General features: G+C 45.9%; 1 protein-coding gene across 10 annotated transcripts in view; it reads right to left on the bottom strand.

Moving 5' to 3' along the window:
• Positions 1–21,433, bottom strand: part of LOC135310824 (adenomatous polyposis coli protein-like) — a 129,605-nt gene that overhangs the window by 64,345 nt on the left and 43,827 nt on the right. For all 10 annotated transcript variants that reach the window (XM_064439853.1, XM_064439848.1, XM_064439856.1 and 7 more), the window contains one exon: positions 1,647–1,730. In XM_064439853.1, coding sequence (XP_064295923.1) covers positions 1,647–1,730 — 84 coding nt within the window. The remainder of the gene's footprint in view (positions 1–1,646; positions 1,731–21,433) is intronic.

Below are 21,433 nucleotides of genomic sequence, written 5' to 3'. Positions count from 1 at the left end.
ACTACTGTCAGATTCACTTATAATACCAGATTTCCCCCCCAAAGAATGGAACTGTGAAATAATTTATTTTCTACAGTGAGAAAATCTCAATCTCCTGATAATACAGAAGCTGCCCTGAACTTTCACAGTAGTTATTTTGGGCAAAGAAAAACAGTAAAAGCAACCTGGACAGGCTGGAGAATTGGGCCGAGGGGAACCCGATGAAATTCAACAAAAGCAAGTGCAAGGTCCTGCACCTGGGGAGGAACAACCCCATGCACCAGTACAGGCTGGGGGCTGAACTACTGGAAAGCAGCTCTGCTGAGAAGGACCTGGGAGTGCTGGTGGACAGCAAGCTGACCATGAGCCAGAAATGTGCCCTTGTGGCCAAGAAGGCCAACAGTATCCTGGGATGCATTAAAAGGAGTGTGGCCAGCAGATCGAGAGAGGTTATCCTCCCCCTCTACTCTGCCCTAGTGAGACCACATTTGGAGTACTGTGTCCAGTTTTGGGTGTCCCCCCCCCAGTTTAAAAAGGACAGGGAACTACTTGAGCAAGTCCAGCTGATCCAGATGATCAGGGGACTGGAGCATCTCCCTTACGAGGAAAGGCTGAGAGATTTGGGTTTGTTCAGCCTGGACAAGGGAAGACTGAGGTGGGATTTCATCAATACCTATAAATATCTAAAGGGTGGGTGTCAGGATGACGGGACTAGGCTCTTTTCAATAGTGCCTGATGACAGGACAAGGGGCAATGGGCACAAGTTGGAACACAGGAAGTTCCACCTCAATATGAGAAAAGAACTTCTTTACTGTGAGGGTGACAGAGCAGTGGGACAGGCTGCCCAGGGAGGCTGTGGAGTCTCTTTCCCTGGAGACATTCAAAACCCGCCTGTATGTGTTCCTGTGCCCCTTGCTCTAGGTGTCACTGCTCGAGCAGGGGGGTTGGACAAAATGATCTCCAGAGGTCCCTTCCAATCCTTACCATTGTGTGATTCTGTGATTCAGGTCCAACATACAATTTATAGTTAATTTACAAGTATGAGAAAGATTTGAGCTTGTAAATGAATTTCCACTGTGAGTGCAGGTTTTGTTAATGACAACTATTATTATGGACTTTGCCATTTACAGGAAACATTATCCTGTACTTCTTAATATAGAACCCAATACTTAAACACTAAAAACATACAAGTCTTCTCTAATGAAGTCTGACAGAAACTGTATTCTCTATTTTTTTCTTATCTCAAAAGATAAGCAAACCATGAAGCTGCTTATCAGAGATTCATGTCTAGAAATACATGCAAAACTGTTATAATTATTTGCTAAACCCAACGCTCAGCCTTTATAATACATTGCACCTTGACCTTTTCATTGAAATTGCTAGTTAAACTTTTAACTGATATATAATTATTGATTAAAATTCAACAGTAGCATAAAGAGTATTCCAAGTTTTCCACCCTCAGTTCATTGCTAACAGAGCAAGTAACACGCTACCAAGTTTTATTCCCGGGGCAGCTACAGCTTATGAATATTGACTGATTTATGAACCATGACATCACTTGCTGATACAAATAATGCTGCCCACCAATATACTCATTTAAGTAGATTCTTTTTTTTTAAAAAAGATACATATTCTGATCAAAAGAAGGCAAGAAATTGCTCACTAACCTCTGCTTCAGCTGCTTGTGGTTGCAGGAACTGTCGTATACAAAGAATGTCCTTCTCTATTTGTTGAATCCTCATCACCCTTACCTGAAATGAATGTATTTTCATGTTTGATTTTTTTTTTTAAAATTCCTTATACTTATTGTACAGAATGACAGTGAGAAGAGTTCATTCCAAATATAGCTGAATGCAAAATAGAGCTACTTCGTTCATGTGGTAATTCCACAAATGTTCTTGACAATAAAAACCAGGCATGATTGCAAACACTGAAAATATAATGGGTAGTTGGGTTTTTAATAAAACTGACACTAATTTGGATATAATATTAGACTGTCACACAGTACAAGCCCAGGTATAGAAAAACATTTCAGTAAACTTGCACAATTTCCCTATTTCTGAAACTGACATTCTATGCAGGTTTGTAGCAAATTATTTCATCTTAAATGTTAGACTTCTACTTGCCTTACAGAGATTTGAAAGATTTATATTTGCAGAGTGTTTTGAAGGTATAAAATCCTGAATGTTTTCAATTATTTTCAGTTACTATGATGATTTGGGAAATTTGCCTATGCACAGCCTCTGAATATTTTCTGTTCCTACAGATTTCAAAGAATTTACAGGGTTAGTAAAAAGAAAATTACATACTGCTTCTTTGGTTTCTCTAGGATTTTCTAGACATTTCTGATGCAAGTCTTTTATAGCTATATCGACAGTTCCCACTGCAATCATTCTGTGGTTAGTAAATGGAAAGTTAAAAACCCAAACTTTACAGGATACATATATTCCATGTAAGTTGTACTGTGGAGCACAGGATGCATTATGAATCTGTGACACAAGTGAATTTGATAAGTGATATATCTAGCCCTCTACCAGCTTGCTAATAAATTGACATTATTTGACTTTAAAAGTGGGCAGAAAATAATTAACCCAATAATATCAAGACAGAAACAAAACACTGAACTGATTAAATAGGATTTATTTTTGTATGATGGATAGCTTAAAAAATTAATGCATGGTTTAAAAAAACAATTTTGATCATTTTACCTGAATAGTATTTACAGTGCTATACTAAAAGTGGAAAGGCTTTGTGAATCTAGTGGACACTGCAAGGATCAGCGTTACAACCAGCCTTATTTAACATTTTTATAATCTGAAAATGGAAATAACATAAACTTTTTAAAAAGCTGCAAATGCCAAAGAATACATTTGTAAATTGTAATAGAAACACAATAAAATCTAGACATTTTAGAAACAAAGAACAGAATGAATTTTTAAAACATGCAGGATAATAAGCTGTGGGAAAACCATCCTAAACACCAACACTTAGTGGAGTTACAAATAGTAAGATATAAATTAGATATTTATTTGTAAAGCAAATGTCCTGGTTTCAGCTGGGATAGAGTTAATTTTCTTCATAGTAGCTTGTATGGGGCTGTGTTTTGGATTTGTGCTAAAAACAGTGGTGATAATGCAGAGATGTTTTAGTTGTTGCTACGTAGCGTTTACTCTAGTCAAGCACTTTTTCAGCTTCCCATGCTCTGCTGGGTGCACAAGAAGCTGGGAGGGGACACAGCTGGGACAGCTGACTCCAACTGACCAAAGGGATATTCCATACCATATGACATCATGCTCAGCATATAAAGCTGGGGAAGAAGAAGGAAGGGGGGACATTTGGAGTAATGGCGTTTGTCTTCCCAAGTAACCATTACGCTTGATGGAGCCCTGCTTTCCTGGAGACGGCTGAACGCCTGCCTGCCAATGGGAAGTAGTGATTGAATTCCTTGTTTTGCTTTGCTTGCACACGCGGCTTTTGCTTTGCCTATTAAACTGTCTTTATCTCAACCCAGGAGTTTCCTCACTTTTACTCTTCCAGTTCTCTCCAGCATCACTGAATGAAGACAAATTATACTTTTTGCTATGTGAACACAAAGTAACAAAGCACAGCAGTAGGAGTAATGCTGAGCTTTACTTAGCTGAAGATGATAAGGGGAAGGCAAAAACATCAAGAAAATCTCCATATGACTGAGTATCTTACAAGATTTGCATGGCCAGGAGGTCGAGGAAGGTGATTCTGCCCCTCTACTCTGCTCTAGTGAGACCCCACCTGGATTATGGCATCCAGCTCTGGGGTCCTCAGTACAGGAAAGACCTGTTGGAGCAGGTCCATTTGAAGGCCACAAAAATGATCAACACCTCTCCTATTAGGAAAGGCTGAGGGAGTTGGGGTTGTTCAGCCTGGAGAAGAGAAGGCTACAGGGAGACCATATTGCGGCCTTTCAATACTTAAAGGGGGCTTATGAGAAAGATGGAGAGAGGCTTTTTACCAGGGCCTGTAGCAATAGGACAAGGGGTAATAGTTTTAAACTAAAAGAGGGTAGATTCAGACTAGATACAAGGAAGAAATTTTTTATGATGAGGGTGGTGAAACACTGGAACAGGTTGTCCAGAGAGGTTGGAGATGCCTGATCCCTGGAAACATTCAAGGTCAGGTTGAATGGGGCTCTGAGAAACCTGGTCTAGTTGAAGATGCTCGTTGCAGGGGGGGTTTGGACTAGATGACTTTTAAAGGTCCCTTTCAACCCAAGCTATTCTATGATTCTATGATTAAAAAGTGAAACAGTTTCATATTACAGAAGACAAATGGCTCTAAACTACATAGTAAGAAAAATATTAAATAAACAAGAATTGAATAATAATTTTAATTATAATATCTACAAATATTTTATTTAATAATTTATTATTAAATAAAATAAGAAAACATTACCTGTGCTCTGCATTATGTGAACACTGTCTATTTTTACATTAGTTAACAATGTCATTTGATTACTTGTGCTTTTGCATGACTAGGAATTAACTTTCAAGTATCTGAATGCATTTAGGAATGGTTTTAACTTTTTAAATCTATAAAAGAAACATTACTTTTTATTCCTATTTATTCATAGTACACTTATATTCATTTCATTAAATTAATCATCACCATAGATCTATGGATAAAGTATCTTAACATTTACAATTAGAAATTATTTGGATTTCACTGCCATAGTAAAAATTCTAACAAAAAAAATCCTCTCTTCACAGCGACAGAAAAATAATAACTTATTTTAAAATAAAAACAAGGAATAGAATTTTGCTTTAAAATACTTTGTTTTATAAACATGGATAATATTTTCTTCAAATAAAAACATAACATAAAAAGTGAGGAAATCATAAATGGGTTGGTCTGTATTACATTTACAGTCAAGACAAATGCAGAAATCTAACAGTGCTGAAATCTTGATCTGTGCAAGAGTCCGGGAGTACTGGATATGGCTGGGCTGGAGTTCATTTTGTTCATAGCAGCCCCTACGGTGCTGTGATTTAGATCTGTGACCAAAACAGTGTAGATAACACACCAATGTTTTAGCTATAGTGCTGACCAGTGCTTACACAGCATCAAGGGCTTTTCTGTTTCTCACTCTGCCCCCACAAAGCGAGTAGGCTAGAGATGGGCAAGAAGTTGGGAGGGGACACAGCTGGGACAGCTGATCCCAATGACCAAAGGGATATTCTATGCCATATAATGTCATGCTCAGCAATAAAATTGGGGGTGGGGGGGAGTCTTTCCAAAGTCACCGTTGCTCAGAGACTGACAACTGACTTTGCATCACTTGCTTCCCCCTCTTGACTTACTCTACTGCCTTTATTTCAACTTCTGAGCTTTTCTCACTTCTGCTCTTCTGATTTTCTCCCCCATCCTGCTGTGGTGGGAGGCTGATCCAGTTAGTAAGGGAGGAAGAGGCTCCTCCTGAGACGGAACATGAGGAAGAATCAGAAGAGGCAGCCTGTTCTGCAGCAGAGCAGTCACAAGAACAGGAGGGGGAAGAGATTGAAATCATAAAAGAGGTGGAAACCACCTGGTCCTTATCCCTGAGTGAGCTGCAAGATATGCAAAAAGATTACAACCACCAGCCAGGCGAGTGAATTATCAGCTGGTTGTTCCAATGCTGGGATACTGGGGCCCACAGTCAGGAATTAAGAGGGTAAGGAAGCACAGCACCTGGGATCCCTAACTAGGGACTGGGTAATCAGAAAAGGGATCATAAGAGGGGCAATAATCTGCAGCTTCTGAAAGTGGCTCCTGTCAAGCATGAAGGCAAGGTAACCCCTCAAAGGAAGATGTTGTAAACTACCAAGACGAGTAGACCACCACTGAGCAAGGTGCCCAGTATCTGAGGGAATTAGTGGTGGCAGAGATGATCTACAGAAACGTGGACAACAATCAGGCCTCCAAAAATCTGGATGAAATTTAGTGCACATGGGCCATGTGGTGGAAGTTTGTACCGGAACACACTGACATTGTACACCAGCACCCTGGTGATAATGGACTGGACAGACATTGAGGCACCAACTGTGGATAAACTGGCCTGCTAGCTCTGGCAATTCAAAGAGGAACTCTCATCCTCCCTGACACTATGGGCCTGCGTCACAGCTATGGAAAAACTGTCCCAACAGGTCCAACAATTCAAAGTGAATGTCTTCCTCCTTGTCCCTACAGGGTGGTGTCTCAGCTTTCAAGAATGCTGTATGGAATCAGCCTTTTTCTGCTCAAGGGAAAGGGAACTGTGGGTCACTCTGTGGTTCTATCTGCATGACCACAGGGAAGACATGAGGAATTGGGACGGTGCACCTACCTCAATCCTAGAAGCTTGTGCACATGAATTACAAGAGAAACGAAACAAAACAAAACAAAAACCCAGCATCCAAAAGGAGTCCATCCAGGAAGATGACTGCTCCGTTTGATGGTGAGCAATTTCCCAGACAGAGTAGAAGGGCTGATCCTGCTTCTGCTCCTAATGAATGGACTTCTGGTTTGCAATTACAGGAGTGAGGTAAGGAATGCTCTGACTGGGAATAGAGAGGCCCTGACTCTGGCCAGGAAGAGGAAAGGGAGAACTGTGTTTACTCCACTATGTGGATTCAATAGCCTAGAACATCAGACCCAAAGGAGTACAAGGTTATGGTGGACACTGGTGTACAGTGTACCTTTAAGACATCAGGGTATAAGGGCACGGAAGCCATCTGGATTTCTGGAGTTCCAGGGGGATCCCTACAGTTGTCTTGTATGGGGTTTGCTTGAGAAGGTTTTGGTAGTGGGTGGGGGGGCTACAGGGGTGGCTTCTGTGAGAAGATAAGCTGCCCCCATGTCGGACGGAACCAGTTCCAGCCAGCTCCAAGACGGACCTACCACTGGCCAAAGCTGAACCAGTCAGAGGAGCTGGTGGTGCCTCTGCGATAACATATTTAAGAAAGGGTAAAAATTGCTGCACAACAGTGGTCGGGCGAGAAGAGTGAGAATATGTGAGAGAGAAACAACTATGCAGACACAAAGGTCAGTGAAGAAGGAGGTGCTCCAGGCACCGGAGCAGAGATTCCCCTGCAACCCATGTAGAAGACCATGGTGAGGCAGGCATTCCCCCACTGCAGCACATGGAGGACCCCATGCCAGAGCAGGCGGATGTGCCCTGAGGGAAGCTATGACCCTGTGGAGAGCCTGTGCTGGAGCAGGCTCCTGGCAAGAACTGCAGCCCCCATGGAGAGGAGCCCAGAGTGGAGCAGGTTTCCTGGCAGGAACTGTGGCCTTGTCGGGGACCAATGCTGGAGCACTCAGTTCCTGAATGACTACACCCGTGGAAAGGGCCCATGATGGAGCAGTTCATGAAGGACTGTCTCCCATGGGTGGGACCCTCAGACTGGAGCAGGGGAAGAGTGTGAGGAGGAAGGAGCAACAGAGAGACGGTGTGATCAACTGACCGCAACTCCCGTTCCCCATCCCACTGTGCCTCTCGGGGGAAGGAGGTAGAGAAGTCAGGTGTAAAGTTGAGCATGGGAAGAAGGGAGGTGTGGAGGGAAGATGGTTTTAGATTTGGTTTTATTTCTCATTATCCAACTCTGATTTTGATTGGCAAGAATTTAAATTAATTACCCCAAGAGAAGCCTGTTTTGTCCATGAAAGGGGAGGTCCATAGACTAAGGGGATGATGTCTGTGTATTATGTCAAAGGATGTGAAGGGGAGGGGTGGTGGTTGGTAAGGTTGTATTGGATGGTGTGGGACCTGGGCATGGTGTAGCTGGTATAGAATAAGGGGTGGAGAATGTGCTGGTTTTGGCTGAGAAAGGGTTAATTCTCTTCACTGTAGCACCTGTAGAAGTAAGGAACCTTTCCAGCTTCCCATGCTCTGCAACGTGGGCAAGAGACCGGGAGGTGCGGGGCCACAGCCAAGACAGCTGACGCCAACTGGCCAATGGGATGTTCATTCCATACCATGTGACACCATGATCAGTATATTAACCGGGGCAGTTGGTGCACCTCTCCCCTTCCCATCCTTTGACATAATACACAGACATCATCCCCTTAGCCTATGGACCTCCCCTGTAAAATGTCCATAAAAATGTCCATTGAGTCCACCCAGTGCATGACTCTGGGCTCCATCTGTCCTATCAGTCTTTCAGGGCAGGAGAAATGGTATGTGTGGTGTTGGGTCACTTAATACCAAGTCAGTCTTTGTTCCATCACTGCTGCACTTCTGTTTCATCAAAGTTCATCTTCCATGGATTGGGAGGTTTGTACTATGATACCATTGACACAACATAGAGATGACATACAATATTACATGGCAGTTTGCATTATGCTGGTCAGTTCATTGGCTGTTTTCGCCCAAAATCAAATCCCCTTAGGGTACACATCGGACTCCTCCATCCTCCTGCATCACCCACCAAATGCACCCAGGTCCTCGCGCAAAAGCAGTCCCACGAATGGGTTTGCCTTTGCCCGACGCAGGAAGAACCCAGACTGTTCCCCAACATATTTTTCACATGCACTACAGGGAGTCTATCCCCTTCCACAGTACATAAGGGTTCTGACTGGGCACGGCCATCTCGATTGGCAGCTCCCCTAGTGTTGATTAACCAGGTGGCTTTTGCTAAATGTGTATCCCAGTGTTTAAATGTTCCACCCCCCATTGCTCTCAGTGTAGTCTTTAACAGTCCATTGTACCGTTCAAGTTTTCCAGAGGCTGGTGCATGATGGAGGATGTGATACACCCACTCAGCGCTGTGGTTGTTGGCCCAGGTGTCTATGAAGCTATTTCAGAAGTGAGTCCTGTTGTCTGACTCAATTCTCTCTGGGGTGCCATGTCGCCACAGGACTTGTTTTTCCAGGCCCAGGATAGTGTTCCGGGCAGTGGCATGGGGCACGGGATATGTTTCTAACCAGTCGGTCCTTGTTTCCACCATTGTAAGTACGTGGCGCTTGCCTTGGTAGGTTTGTGGGAGTGTGATGTAATCAATCTGCCAAGCCTCCCCATATTTCTCCCCACTTCAGTCTTGGCAGCCTGATCCACCTGCTGGTTGTTTGGATGTTCTTCAGTGGCCTGACTCTTGGGGACGTGAGCATCCACATGACGTACCTTTACAACCAGGTTCTCTACCCAGGCAGCAATATCTTGCCACAATGCGGCAGCCCAGATGGGTTTGCCTCTGCGCTTCCGGTTCTGCTTCCACTGCTGGTAACCACCCCCACAGGGCATTTGCCACCATCCAGGAGTCAGTATAGAGATAGAGCACTGGCCACTTTTCCCGTTCAGAGATGTCGAAGGCCAGCTGGATAGCCTTTACCTCTGCAAACTGGCTCGATTCACCTTCTCCTTCAGCAGTTTCTGCGACTTGTCGTGTAGGACTCCATACAGCAGCCTTCCATCTCCGGTGCTTTCCCACAAGGCGACAGGACCCATCAGTGAACAGGGCATATTTCTTCTCATCTTCTGGCAGCTTGTGGGGATTCTTCAGCACGTGTCACCTCCTCCTCTGGTGCTATTCCACAATCCTTGCTTTCTGGCCAGTCCATGATCACTTCCAAGATTCCTGGGCAACTGGAGTTTTCTACTCGAGCCCGCTGGGTGATCAGTGCAACCCATTTACTCCACGTTGCAAGATGTGTAGAGGGGACCTTTCCTTTGAACATCCAGACCAGCACCGGCAGTCGGGGTGCCAGGAGCAGCTGTGCTTCGTTCAGTACCAACCACTTCTGAAGCAGCTCGGACCCCTTCATATGCTGCCAATATCTCTTTTTCAGCTGGAGTATAGCGGGCTTCGGACCCTCTGTATCCCCGACTCCAAAACCCTAGGGGTCGACCTCGGGTCTCCCCTGGTGTTTTCTGCCAGAGGCTCCAGGTAGGACCATTCTCCCCAGCTGCGGTGTAGAGCACGTTTTTTACATCTTGTCCTGCCCAGACTGGCCCAAGAGCTACTGCATGAACTATTTCCTCTTTAAATTGTTCAAAGGCTTGTCGTTGCTCAGGACCCCATTTGAAATCATTCTTCTTCCAGGTCACTGGATAGAGAGGCCTTACGATCAGACTGTAATCTGGAATATGCATTCTCCAAAAACTCACAACGCCCAAAAATGCTTTTGTTTCCTTTTTGCTAGTTGTTGGAGACATGGCTGCTATTTTGTTGATCACATCCATTGGGATCTGACGACGGCCATCTTGCAATCTTATTCCTAAGAACTGGATCTCTTGTGCAGGGGGGGCAGTTGCAGCTCGGGGACTGGCAGTGTCGGGTTGGCGGGCCGTGAGCGGCTGTGTCACGTGCGGTTTGTTTTGGTGGTTCATTCCCCCTTCCCCCTGCCCCCGGGTTTCGCGCCTCTTTCATTGTTTTCCTCTCCATTGCATTATTGTTGCTGCTGCTGCTGTTTTCATTTTAATTATTAAACTGTTCTTATGTCAACCCACGAGCTTTAGCCTTCTGATTCTTTCCCCTATCCCACCGGTGGGGGAGTGAGTGAGCAGCTGTGTGGGGCTGAGTTGCCGGTTAAACCACAACACCACCCCCCCACATTAGACAAGTCTTTTGAAATCCTCATCCTGTAGAAAAGCAGTTCAAATTGAAAACGTTCTTTCCTCATAAAAGCATTATAATGTTAAAAAAGAAACAACTTCACTTGCTTTGCTGCATTATACAGAATATTCTGATAGTGTGAAAGTAGTGATATAAAAAATCTTGGGGTGTAAAAAGATGGAATAATTTCCATTGAAATTTTTCTTTGATCAGTAACAAGTCTTCCACCTTAAACTCTCTCCTAACCTCAAAATCATGACCAGCAATGATCAGCAACAGATGAGAATAATCTGACTCATACCATTAGTAAAAACATTTACAAATAAAAATACTTTTTATAAGGATTGAATTAATTATACTTTTGCAAATTTAATTCCATAATCTGGACAGATCCAGTGCATGGACACACATGGAGGGGGAAAAAAGGGAAGCTGTTGACAGGAAAATCTAATTCCCTAACTATTGTATCAATTAGTCTTTACAGTATGAAATTGTATGAAGTTTCTTAGGGTAGATTGTTTACTGCATAGTCGTGGTTAAGTCAGCATGACTAAAGGACCCCAGCTCATTAGGGGCTGTTGTCCTCTTCCTTGCACCCTGAAGAATAAAGGATTACCCCTGAAGTACTGAGATAATGCCAGCATCCTAGCCCCTCTAACACCTCTGTGAAACCCTCCCATTATCTGGCATCATAGATAAGTAACTGCAGCAAGACCGACTCCAGGGACATGTAGAACAATAAAGAAGCAGGTGGATGATGACACCATAGAATTATAGTTGCTTTGCAAAACAGTAGTACGTGAGCGTGTGTGTGTTAAGTAGTGATTGGTCAAATCATGTTGCATCTGAACACTTGAAAGGTGTAAGAACCCTGTGTAAAACTGCATTTGTTGTGTTCCGATTTGAATGGGACACCTCAGGCGTATGAATAAAAGAATTACTCTTGTAATTCTATACTTTGCATCCTGGCCTCTCTCCTTACTCGTCATGGGCCAGTTGCAAAATTTTCATGATGGTTTTAGCGACCCAGATGAGACATAGCTGACTCACCTGATCCAACATGTCACTACTGCCCAAGCCCTGACGATCTGCATTGTTGGCTTGTGGGTGATTTCACCTTGAGATACTCAGGCATGGGGGCAGTGAACTGTGGATCTTATTTGGTGGTAAAGAGGTGATTTTTGTTTGCTTGTTTTTTGTTTTTTGGGGGTTGGTTTTGTTTTGTTTGGGGTTTTTTTTGTAATAATGGGAGGCGGACAAAGTATAGTGAAGAGGTCACTGTTAGATTAATTGTTGCAACACTGGAAATTTATTGATGGGATAGCTGGGTCATCAAAAGCCCGAGCCCTGTGTCAGGAACTTTGGCCAGAAGTGACCACTTTTGGTGATGTGTACCAAGCATGGCCACAGTCCTGTTCTTTTAATGATATTAAGCTGAGCTATTTATGGCAGCAATTGGAGGATTGGTTCCCCTTACAAATGGACTATTGATATATCTGGGATAATTACTGGTCTTATGGTCTATCAGGTATCCAAAAAAAAAAAATTTCCCCTCCCGTCGTGGATGAGTGGAATGCACCTCACTCAAAAGAGAGAAGCAGCAATATGTTTTTTTTTCTGAGGTAAAATAATAATTTGACAGGGTTCAATAAATTTGATGGAATTTAACAAAGTTTAATAGTGGTTTACCAAGGTTCAATAAGTCTGATGGCAAGGTTCACCTTATTAATTACTGCATGGAAGAAACATACAAAGGAAAATTGCGTTAGAATGATTCACACAGAGACCGGAGACACAAAGGGTAAGGAACACCCTCCTGTTGAGTCACGAGGTTCAGAGTGGACCCTCAGACACGTGGTATGAATTTCAGGGTTGTCCTATGCAGGGACAGGAGTTGGACTCAATGGTCCTTGTGGGTCCCTTCCAACTCAGGACATTCTATGATTCTCTGAGTAACTGTTTCAGCTGGGGCCCCAAGCAGCAACAGGCCTTCAAACAGATCAAACAGGAGATGGCTTGTGCAGTAGCCCTTGGGACAGTCTGGACAGGACCAGATGTGAGAAACGCACTCTACACTGCAGCCAGGGAGCATGGCCTCACCTGGAACCTCTGGCAGAAAGCACCCAGAAAGACTCGATGTCAGACCTCTAGGATGTCGGAGCTGGGGGTATCGAGAATCCGAGGCCCACTACACTGGGACTGAAAAGGGGATACTAGCAGCATATGAACTGGTTCGGGCCACTTAATTAGTAGTCAGTACAGAAGTACGGATCCTCTTGGCACCGTGACTGCCTGTGCTATGCTGGATGTTCAAAGGAAGAGTCCCCTCTACACATCACACGACCGAAATGACGTGGAATAAGTGGGTGCCGTTGATCATGCAATGGGCTCGAATGGGTAATCCCAACCGCCCAGGAATCCTGGAAGAGCTCATGAACTGGCCAGAAGGCAGAGATTTCAGAGGCATCGCCTGAGGAGGTGACTTGTGCCCAAGAGGCCCCACCGTGTAACGCATTACCAGAAAATGAAAGGCAATATGTTCTGTTTACCAACAAGTCCTGTCGTATTGCGGGAAACTATCGGAGGTGGAATGCTGCTGTGTGGAGTTCCACGCGACGAGCCACAGAAATTGTCGAAGGAGAAGGCAAGTCAAGTCAGTTTGCAGAAGTGAAAGCCATCCAGCTGGCCCTAGATATTTCCCGAATGGGAAAAGTGGCCAGCACTCTATCTCTGTACTGACTCATGGATGGTGGCAAATGCCCTATGGGGGTGGCTACAGCAGTGGAAGATGACCAACAGGCAGCACAGAGATAAACCCATCTGGGCTGCTGCATTGTGGCAAGACATCACTGCGTGGGAAGAAAACATCGCTATAAAGGTACGTCATGAAGATACTCACATGCCCAAGAGCTGCGCCACCCAAGAACATCAAAAGAATGAGCAGGTAGACCAGACTGCCAGAATTGGAGTGCCTGAGGTAGATCTGGAATAGGAATGTAAGGGTGAGCTATTCACAGCTCAGTGGGCCCATGAAACATTAGGACATCTAAGGAGAGATGCAACATACAGATGGGCTCATGACTGAGGGGTGGACCTGACTACCACCACTATCGCACAGGTTATCCATGAATGTGAAACATGCACCATAATTAAGTCAAGCAGGTAAAGCCTCTCTGCCACAGAGGATGGTGGCTGAGATACCAGTATGGGGAGGCCTGGCAGATCGATTATATCACCAGGACAGGTGCCATGTGCTTACCATGGTGGAAGTGACTACTGGGTGGCTGGAAACATACCCTGTGACCCATACCACTGCGACCCATACCACTGCCAGAAGCACCATCCTGGGTCTTGAAAAACAAGTTCTATGGCACCACAGCACCCCAGAAAGAATTCAGTCAGACAACGCGACTCATTTCCAAAACAACTTCGTAGACACCTGGGCCAAGAAACATGGCATTGACTTGGGCGTATCGCATTCACATCCCCTATTCTCCCACAAGCCTCTGGAAAGACTGAATGATACGACAGACTCTTGAAGACTATACTGAGAGCAATGGGTGCTGGGACATTCAAACACTGGGATGCAAATTTAGAACAGAACAGAATAGACTAGATAAGACTATTTCAGTTGGAAGGGACCTACAACAATCATCTAGTCCAACTGCCCAATCACTTCAGGGCTGACCAAAAGTTAAAGCATGTTATTAAGGGCGCTGTCCAAATGCCTCGTAAACACTGACAGGCACGGGGCATCGACCACCTCTCTGGGAAGCCTGTTCCAGTGTTTGACCACCCTCTCGGTAAAGAAATGCTTCCTCCTAATGTCCAGTCTAAGCCTCGTCTGGCGCAGGTTTGACCCATTCCCACATGTCTTGTCACTGGATACCAGGGAGAAGAGATCGGCACCTCCCTCTCCACTTCCCCTCCTCAGGAAGCTGTAGAGAGCAATGAGGTCGCCCCTCAACCTCCTTTTCTCCAAGCTAGACAAACCCATCGTCCTTAGCCGCTCCTCATAGGACATGCCTTCCAGCCCTTTCACCAGCTTTGTTGCCCTCCTCTGGACACATTCAAGGACCTTCACGTCCTTCTTAAATTGTGGGGCCCAGAACGGCACACAATACTCAAGGCGAGGCTGCACCAATGCTGAATACAGTGGGATAATCACCTCTTTGGACCGGCTGCTTATGCTGTGTTTGATGCACCCCAGAATGCAGTTTGCCCTCCTAGCTGCCAGGGCACACTGCTGACTCATGTTGAGCCTACTGTTGACCACCATCCCCAGATCCCTTTCTGCAGGGCTGCTCTCCAGCCACTCCTCTCCCAATCTATACTTGTGTCCAGTGTTACTCTGTCCCAGGTGCAGAATCTTGTTAAATTTCATCCCATTAATCACAGCCCAATGCTCCAATCTATCTAGATCCCTCTGCAAGGCCTCTTGCCCCTTGAGGGAGTCAACAGCACCTCCCAGTTTGGTATCATCAGCAGACTTGCTAATGGTGCATTCAACTCCTGCCTCCAGATCGTTGATAAAAATATTGAACAGAACTGGCCCTAGAATTGAGCCCTGAGGAGCACCGCTGGTGACCGGTCACCAGCCAGATGTAGCCCCATTCTCTACAACCCTTTCAGCCCTGCCCTTCAGCCAGTTCTTCACCCAGTGCACCGTGTGCCTGCTCATCCCACAGTTGGACAACTTGTCCAGAAGGATGCTGTGAGGGACAGTAAGTAGCAAAAGCCTTACTAAAATCCAGAAAAACTACAACCACCGCCTTCCCTTCATCCACTAGGTGGGTGACCTTATTGTAGAAGGATATCAAATTAGTTAGGCGGGACTCTCCCTTTGTGAGCCCATGTTGACTGTGCCTGATGATTGCACTGTCCTTTAAATGCTTTTCAATAGCACCCAGTATGATCTTCTCCATAGTTTTTCCAGGTACTGAGGTTAGGCTAACAGGTCTGTAGTTTTCCTGGGTCTTCCCTCACGTCCTTCTGGTGGCTTGGAATAACATTGGCTAGCTTCCAGTCAGCAGGGACCTCCCCAGACTCCCAAGACCTTTGGTAGATGATTGAGATGGGTCCTGCTGTAACATCCGCCTGCTCCTTCCGTACTCTGGGATGAATCCCATCAGGCCCCATGGACTTGTGAACATTCAGCTGATACAGCTGCTCCCTTACAATTTCAGTGCATGCAAATGGAAAGTCACTGTTCCCACACTCGTAGTCCTCTGACTCAGGGGACCGGGCAGCCCGAGGTCTCAGTGTTATTAAAGACTGAGGCAATAAAAAAAGCGTTGAATGCCTCCGCTTTTTCTTCATCCCTATTTGTCAGGTGACCATCCTCAAGAAGTACTGGTCCAATGTTTTCCTTAGACCTCCTCTTGCTATTAATGTACTTTAAAAAGCCTTTCTTGTTGCCCGATGCACCACTGGCCAGTTTCAACTCTAGCTGAGCTTTGGCCTTCTGTGTCTTCTCCCTGCATATGCGAACCACAGCTCTGTAATCTTCCTGCAAAGCCTGACCTTGCTTCCAGAGATCGTACAATTTCTTTATCCTCCTGAGTTCCAAGAGGAATTCCCTGTTCAGCCAAGCTGGTCTTCTGCCCCACTTGCTTGACTTTTGACACAATGGGATTGCCTACTCGTGTGCTTTTAAAAGGTGGTTCTTAAAGACTGACCAGCACTCGTGGACTCCTAAGCCCTCAAAAGCAGATTGCCAGAATACTCTGCTAAGTATCTCCCTGAATACCTTCAAGTTTGCTCTCTTGACATCCAGGGTAGCAACTCTGCTGTCCTTCTTTCTCACTACACTGAAAATGTTGAACTCGACCATTTCATGGTCACTGTGGCCAAGACAGCCACCTACCATCACATCTCACAGAATCACAGAATGATAGGGGTTGGAAGAGATCTCTGGAGATCATCTTGTCCAACCCCCTTGCTCGAACAGGGACACCTAGAGCAAGGGGCACAGGGACGCATCCAGGTGGGTTTTGAATGTCTCCAGGGAAGGAGACTCCACAACCTCCCTGGGCAGCCTGTTCCACTGCTCTGTCACCCTCACAGTAAAGAAGTTCTTTTCTCATATTGAGGTGGAACTTCCTGTGTTCCAACTTGTGCCCATTGCCCCTTGTCCTGTCATCAGGCACTATTGAAAAGAGCCTAGTCCCGTCATCCTGACACCCACCCTTTAGATATTTATAGGTATTGATGAAATCCCACCTCAGTCTTCCCTTGTCCAGGCTGAACAAACCCAAATCTCTCAGCCTTTCCTCGTAAGGGAGATGCTCCAGTCCCCTGATCATCTGGATCAGCTGGACTTGCTCAAGTAGTTCCCTGTCCTTTTTAAACTGGGGGGGGGACACCCAAAACTGGACACAGTACTCCAAATGTGGTCTCACTAGGGCAGAGTAGAGGGGGAGGATAACCTCTCTCGATCTGCTGGACACACTCCTTTTAATGCATCCCAGGATACCATTGGCCTTCTTGGCCACAAGGGCACAGTGCTGGCTCATAATCTACCTGCTGTCCACCAGCACTCCCAGGTCCTTCTCAGCAGAGCTGCTTTCCAGCAGGTCAACCCCCAACCTGTACTGGTGCATGGGGTTGTTCCTCCCCAGGTGCAGACCTTACACTTGCTCTTCTTGAATTTCATCGGGTTCCCCTCGGCCCAGCTCTCCAGCCTGTCCAGGTCTCGCTGGATGGCAGCGCAGCCTTCTGGTGTATCAGCTACTCCTCCCAGCTTGGTATCATCAGCAAACTTGCTGAGGGTACACTCTATCCCATCGTCCAGGTCACTGATGAATATGTTGAACAGGGCTGGACCCAGCACAGATCCCTGGAGAACACTGCTAGTGACAGGCCTCCATCCAGACTCTGCTCCATTGATCACGACCCTCTGAGTTCTGTTATTGAGCCAGTTCTCAATCCACCTCACTGTCCACTCATCCAACCCACACTTCCTTAGCTTGCCTGTGAGGATGTTATGGGAGACAGTGTCGAATGCCTTACTGAAGTCGAGAGACAACATCCACTGCTCTCCCTTCATCGACCCAGCCAGTCACGCCATCATAGAAGGCTATCAGGTTGGTCAAGCATGATCTTCCCTTGGTGAATCCATGTTGACTACTTCTGATAACCTTCTTGTCCTCTACGTGCCTGGAGGTGGCCTCCAGGATGAACTGCTCCATCACCTTTCCGGGGATGGAGGTGAAGCTGACTGGCCTATAGTTCCTCATGTCCTCCTTCTTGCCCTTTTTGAAGATTGGAGTGACAAATCTCCCATGAGTCCTCTATTCACAGACAAGAAGTCTAGGACGGCATCTTTACTAGTTGGCTCACTGAGTACTTGTGACAAGAAATTATCTCCTACAAACTCCAAGACTTTCCAAGACCTGCTTGTCACAGCAGCATGGTATTCCCATTTCACATATGGGAAGTTGAAATCTCCCATAAGGATCAAGGTCTACTGATCCAGAGATTTCTCCTAATTGCCTATAGACTAACTCATCAGTGCTATCATCCTGGCTGGGTGATCAGTGGTAGACACCCACTGCAACATGTCCCTTGTTTTCCATCCCCCTCTCAACCCCATCATCCCTTTACTGTAAGGGCTGTGCAGTCAAACCTCTCCTTTACATACAGTGCAACTCCTCCACCTCGCCTGCCCTGCCTACCCCTGCTAAACAACCTGTAGCCCTCCATCCCAGCACTCCAGTTGTGGGACTTATTCCACCAAGTCTCACTAATACCAATGACAGCATAGCTCTGGGAACTGGCCAACACTTCCAGTTCATCCTTATTGTTTCTCATACTGCGTGCATTTCAGATACACTCCTGAGCCCTCCGTGCTCCCAGGAGCAGTGTAAGTGTTCCCGCTAGCATTGCCACCCTCAGACGATGCTATGCCAGCCCTTGGCTTACCTACTGCAATCCTGTTGGTACCCCCTTCCCTCATCAATTCTAGTTTAAAGCTCTCTCGGTCAGTCCCACTAGCTTATGCCCAAAGATGTGATTTCCCCTTCGGGACAGGTGAATCCTGTCAGGCCCCAGCATACCTTGTGCCTCGAAGACTCTTCCATGGTTATAAAACCGAAAGTTTTGGTGGAGGCACCAATCCTGGAGCCAGGTGTTGATATCTTAGGTTCATCTGTTTTTTCCAAGGTCTTTCTCTATTACTGAGAGGATTAAGGAAAACACTGCTTGTGCTCCTGAATTTTTTAGCATTCTTCCCAGGGCCCTGAAATCGCTTTTGATTGACCTTAGCCATTTTGTTGCGACATCATTAGCACCCACATGAAAGAGGAGTGGATAGCAGTCTGAAGGTTGTACTAAGCTTTTCAGTTGTCTGGTGACATCCCTAATTCGGGCCCCAGGGAGGCAGCAAACTTCCCTGAAACAAGGGCCCACTGTGCAAATGGGCACTTCTGTTCCACACAGGAGGGAGTTGCCGATGACCATAACTCGCTATTGTTTCTTCTCGGTGCTGGTCTTAATGCAGGTCTTGTCGCAATGCATTGGTCTATCTGACCTTGGCAAGACTGCTTGCCTAGGCGCCGTCTCAATCTCATTATGCGCTTCATACCTATTCTGTAAGGGTACTTTAGAGGGTAAGGAGGGGTTTCTCTTACAGGTCCATGCAGTAACCTTCTTCCACTCCTCCCTGTCCCTCGTAACTTTGCCTTCCTCCTGGCACCAAACACATCCTGGACCTGCCTCTGTAGTGGACAAGCTGAGTTGGCTTGTGTGTACCAGAGATGGCAGAGCACAGCTACATTGGTCAATTTCCTTTTCAGACTCTCAGATGCTCCTCAGTCTGCCCACCTCCTCCTGCAGCTCGGCCACCAGGCAGAGCAGTTCATCTACCTGGCCACACATCCCACAGACTTTCTTGCTGTCACTCTCCATCTCCAGGAATATCCCTGCACACACCCCACAGCCAGAAACCTGTGTGGTTGCATGCTTTGACTGGAGATCTGTCTGTGTGGCTGCATTGGTTCTACCAGGTGCTAGAAGCTCAGGAGAAGCAGAGGACACAGCTTTTTGTCATGCAGTCACCATACTGCCACATACCTGCCCACTGAGAAATATATATGCTCATCCATTGCAATCAGCTGGGCTGATTGTTTTAGCCTGTTTACATCTCCTGCACTGTGGGGTGCAGGCTCTGCCCCTTGCTGGCTTGTCCAATCAGTGGGTCTGGGCTCAGTTGCTTGGGGAATGCCTCCTGTTCAGTCGTAGTCTCTTCTTGTCCTTGTGTATCCCTTGTGCATCCCTTGCTGTTGCTGGTGCTCCTCACACTGCTCCGGCGTCCCTTGCAATCTGAGAAGTTTCCCCTTCAGGTCAGAAACTGAGTAAAACCTTTGGCTGAACGGGAAAATCAGGGATGTTACACATTTAGCTCTACCTGCCTATCCTACTGCTCTTTTTTTCTGCTTTTACTCTGATTTCTGCTCCAACTATCGCTACTGCTTCTGGTTTGTAAGCACCTTTCTGACAAAAATTATAGAGCCAGAACTGGAACCTAGAGAGTTTTCTGTGACAACAGTCCACATGTCATTTGCATCTGCTGATTTGGTTTTGGGGCAACAGCAAGTGCCCAGACCGTGGGATGATCTGCAGAAGGTGATGCAAAGTATATGTGGCATCTTTTGCATTTGCAACCCTACGTGGGCTGATATGCAGCAACTATTTGAGACACTTTTTACTCCTGATGAAAAAAATTAAAATCTGGGAAACAAATCACAGGTGGGCTGGGGAAGCACAGGGCAGAACCCCATGGCCAGCTAGTGACCCAGGTTGGTCCCCCAAAGTTACCAGCCAATAGAGATATGCTGCAAAGAGCAAGGGGGAATTGTTAAAATCCTCAGAACTGGCAGGAAGGAAGACTGTGAATTGGGCTAAGGTCCAAGAATGCCAGCAAGGAAATGCCAAACATCCTTCTGAATATTATGCCCAATTGGTTAAACAAGTGAGAATGTTTGGAGGGGTCAACCCTGAGAAGGAGGAAAATTGATCTGTAGCAGTACCTTTTTTTCCTAGCAGCCCATATGGTGCTGTGTTTTAGATTTGTGACCAAAACAGTGTTGATAACACACCAGTGTTTTAGCTATTCCCAAATAGTGCTTGCGCAAGGCCTTCTCTTTTTCACTTTACCCCTCTCTGGTGGGTAAGCTGGGGGGGTGGGCAAGAGATTGAGAAGGGACACAGCCAGAACAGCTGACCCCAATGACCAAAGGGATATTCCATGCCATATAACATCATGCTCAGCAATAAAACTCGGGGCCGGGGGGGATGGGGGGTGGGGGGTGGGGGCGTGTAGTCTTTCCAGAGTAGCTGTTGCTGGGAGACTGGCTGGGCATCAGTCTGCTTGTGGGAGGTGGTGAGTGATTGCCTTTGCATCATATGCCTTTTTTCCCTTTTTTCCTCCCCTTCACTTAAACTGACTTTATCTTGACCCACAAGTTTTTCTTGCTTCTGCTCTTCCAATTCTCTTCTCCATCCTGCTGTGCCAGGGGAGTCAGCAAGCGGCTGGTGGATGCTTAGTTACTGGCTGGCATCAAACTGCACCACAGTGCAAGTTTTCTGCAACCTTTAGTGGTCTGCTGGTTTAGCCAATTTTTAAAGCTCTTGGAATAAATTCCTACAAGAACGGTAATTTTTCTGAGACATTTTAAGAAACTCTAAACCTAGTGACATCATTTTTGTTCTGGCATGAAGGAAAAATACATTCTATGTGAACATGATTTCAAGTCTTTGAATTAGAATTTATTTTTTATTTTTTAAGATTTTACTGTATTGGGTCTGGCTGGGATGGCATTAACTTTCTTCATAGCAGCCCCTATGGTGCTGTGCTTTGTATTTGTGGCTAAAGCAGTGTTGATAACACACCAATGTTTTGGCTACTACTGAAC

This window comes from Phalacrocorax carbo, assembly GCF_963921805.1.
Source record: "Phalacrocorax carbo chromosome W unlocalized genomic scaffold, bPhaCar2.1 SUPER_W_unloc_11, whole genome shotgun sequence".
Classification (NCBI taxonomy): Eukaryota; Metazoa; Chordata; class Aves; order Suliformes; family Phalacrocoracidae; genus Phalacrocorax; species Phalacrocorax carbo.
This window is presented reverse-complemented; position numbering and strand designations above follow the sequence as displayed.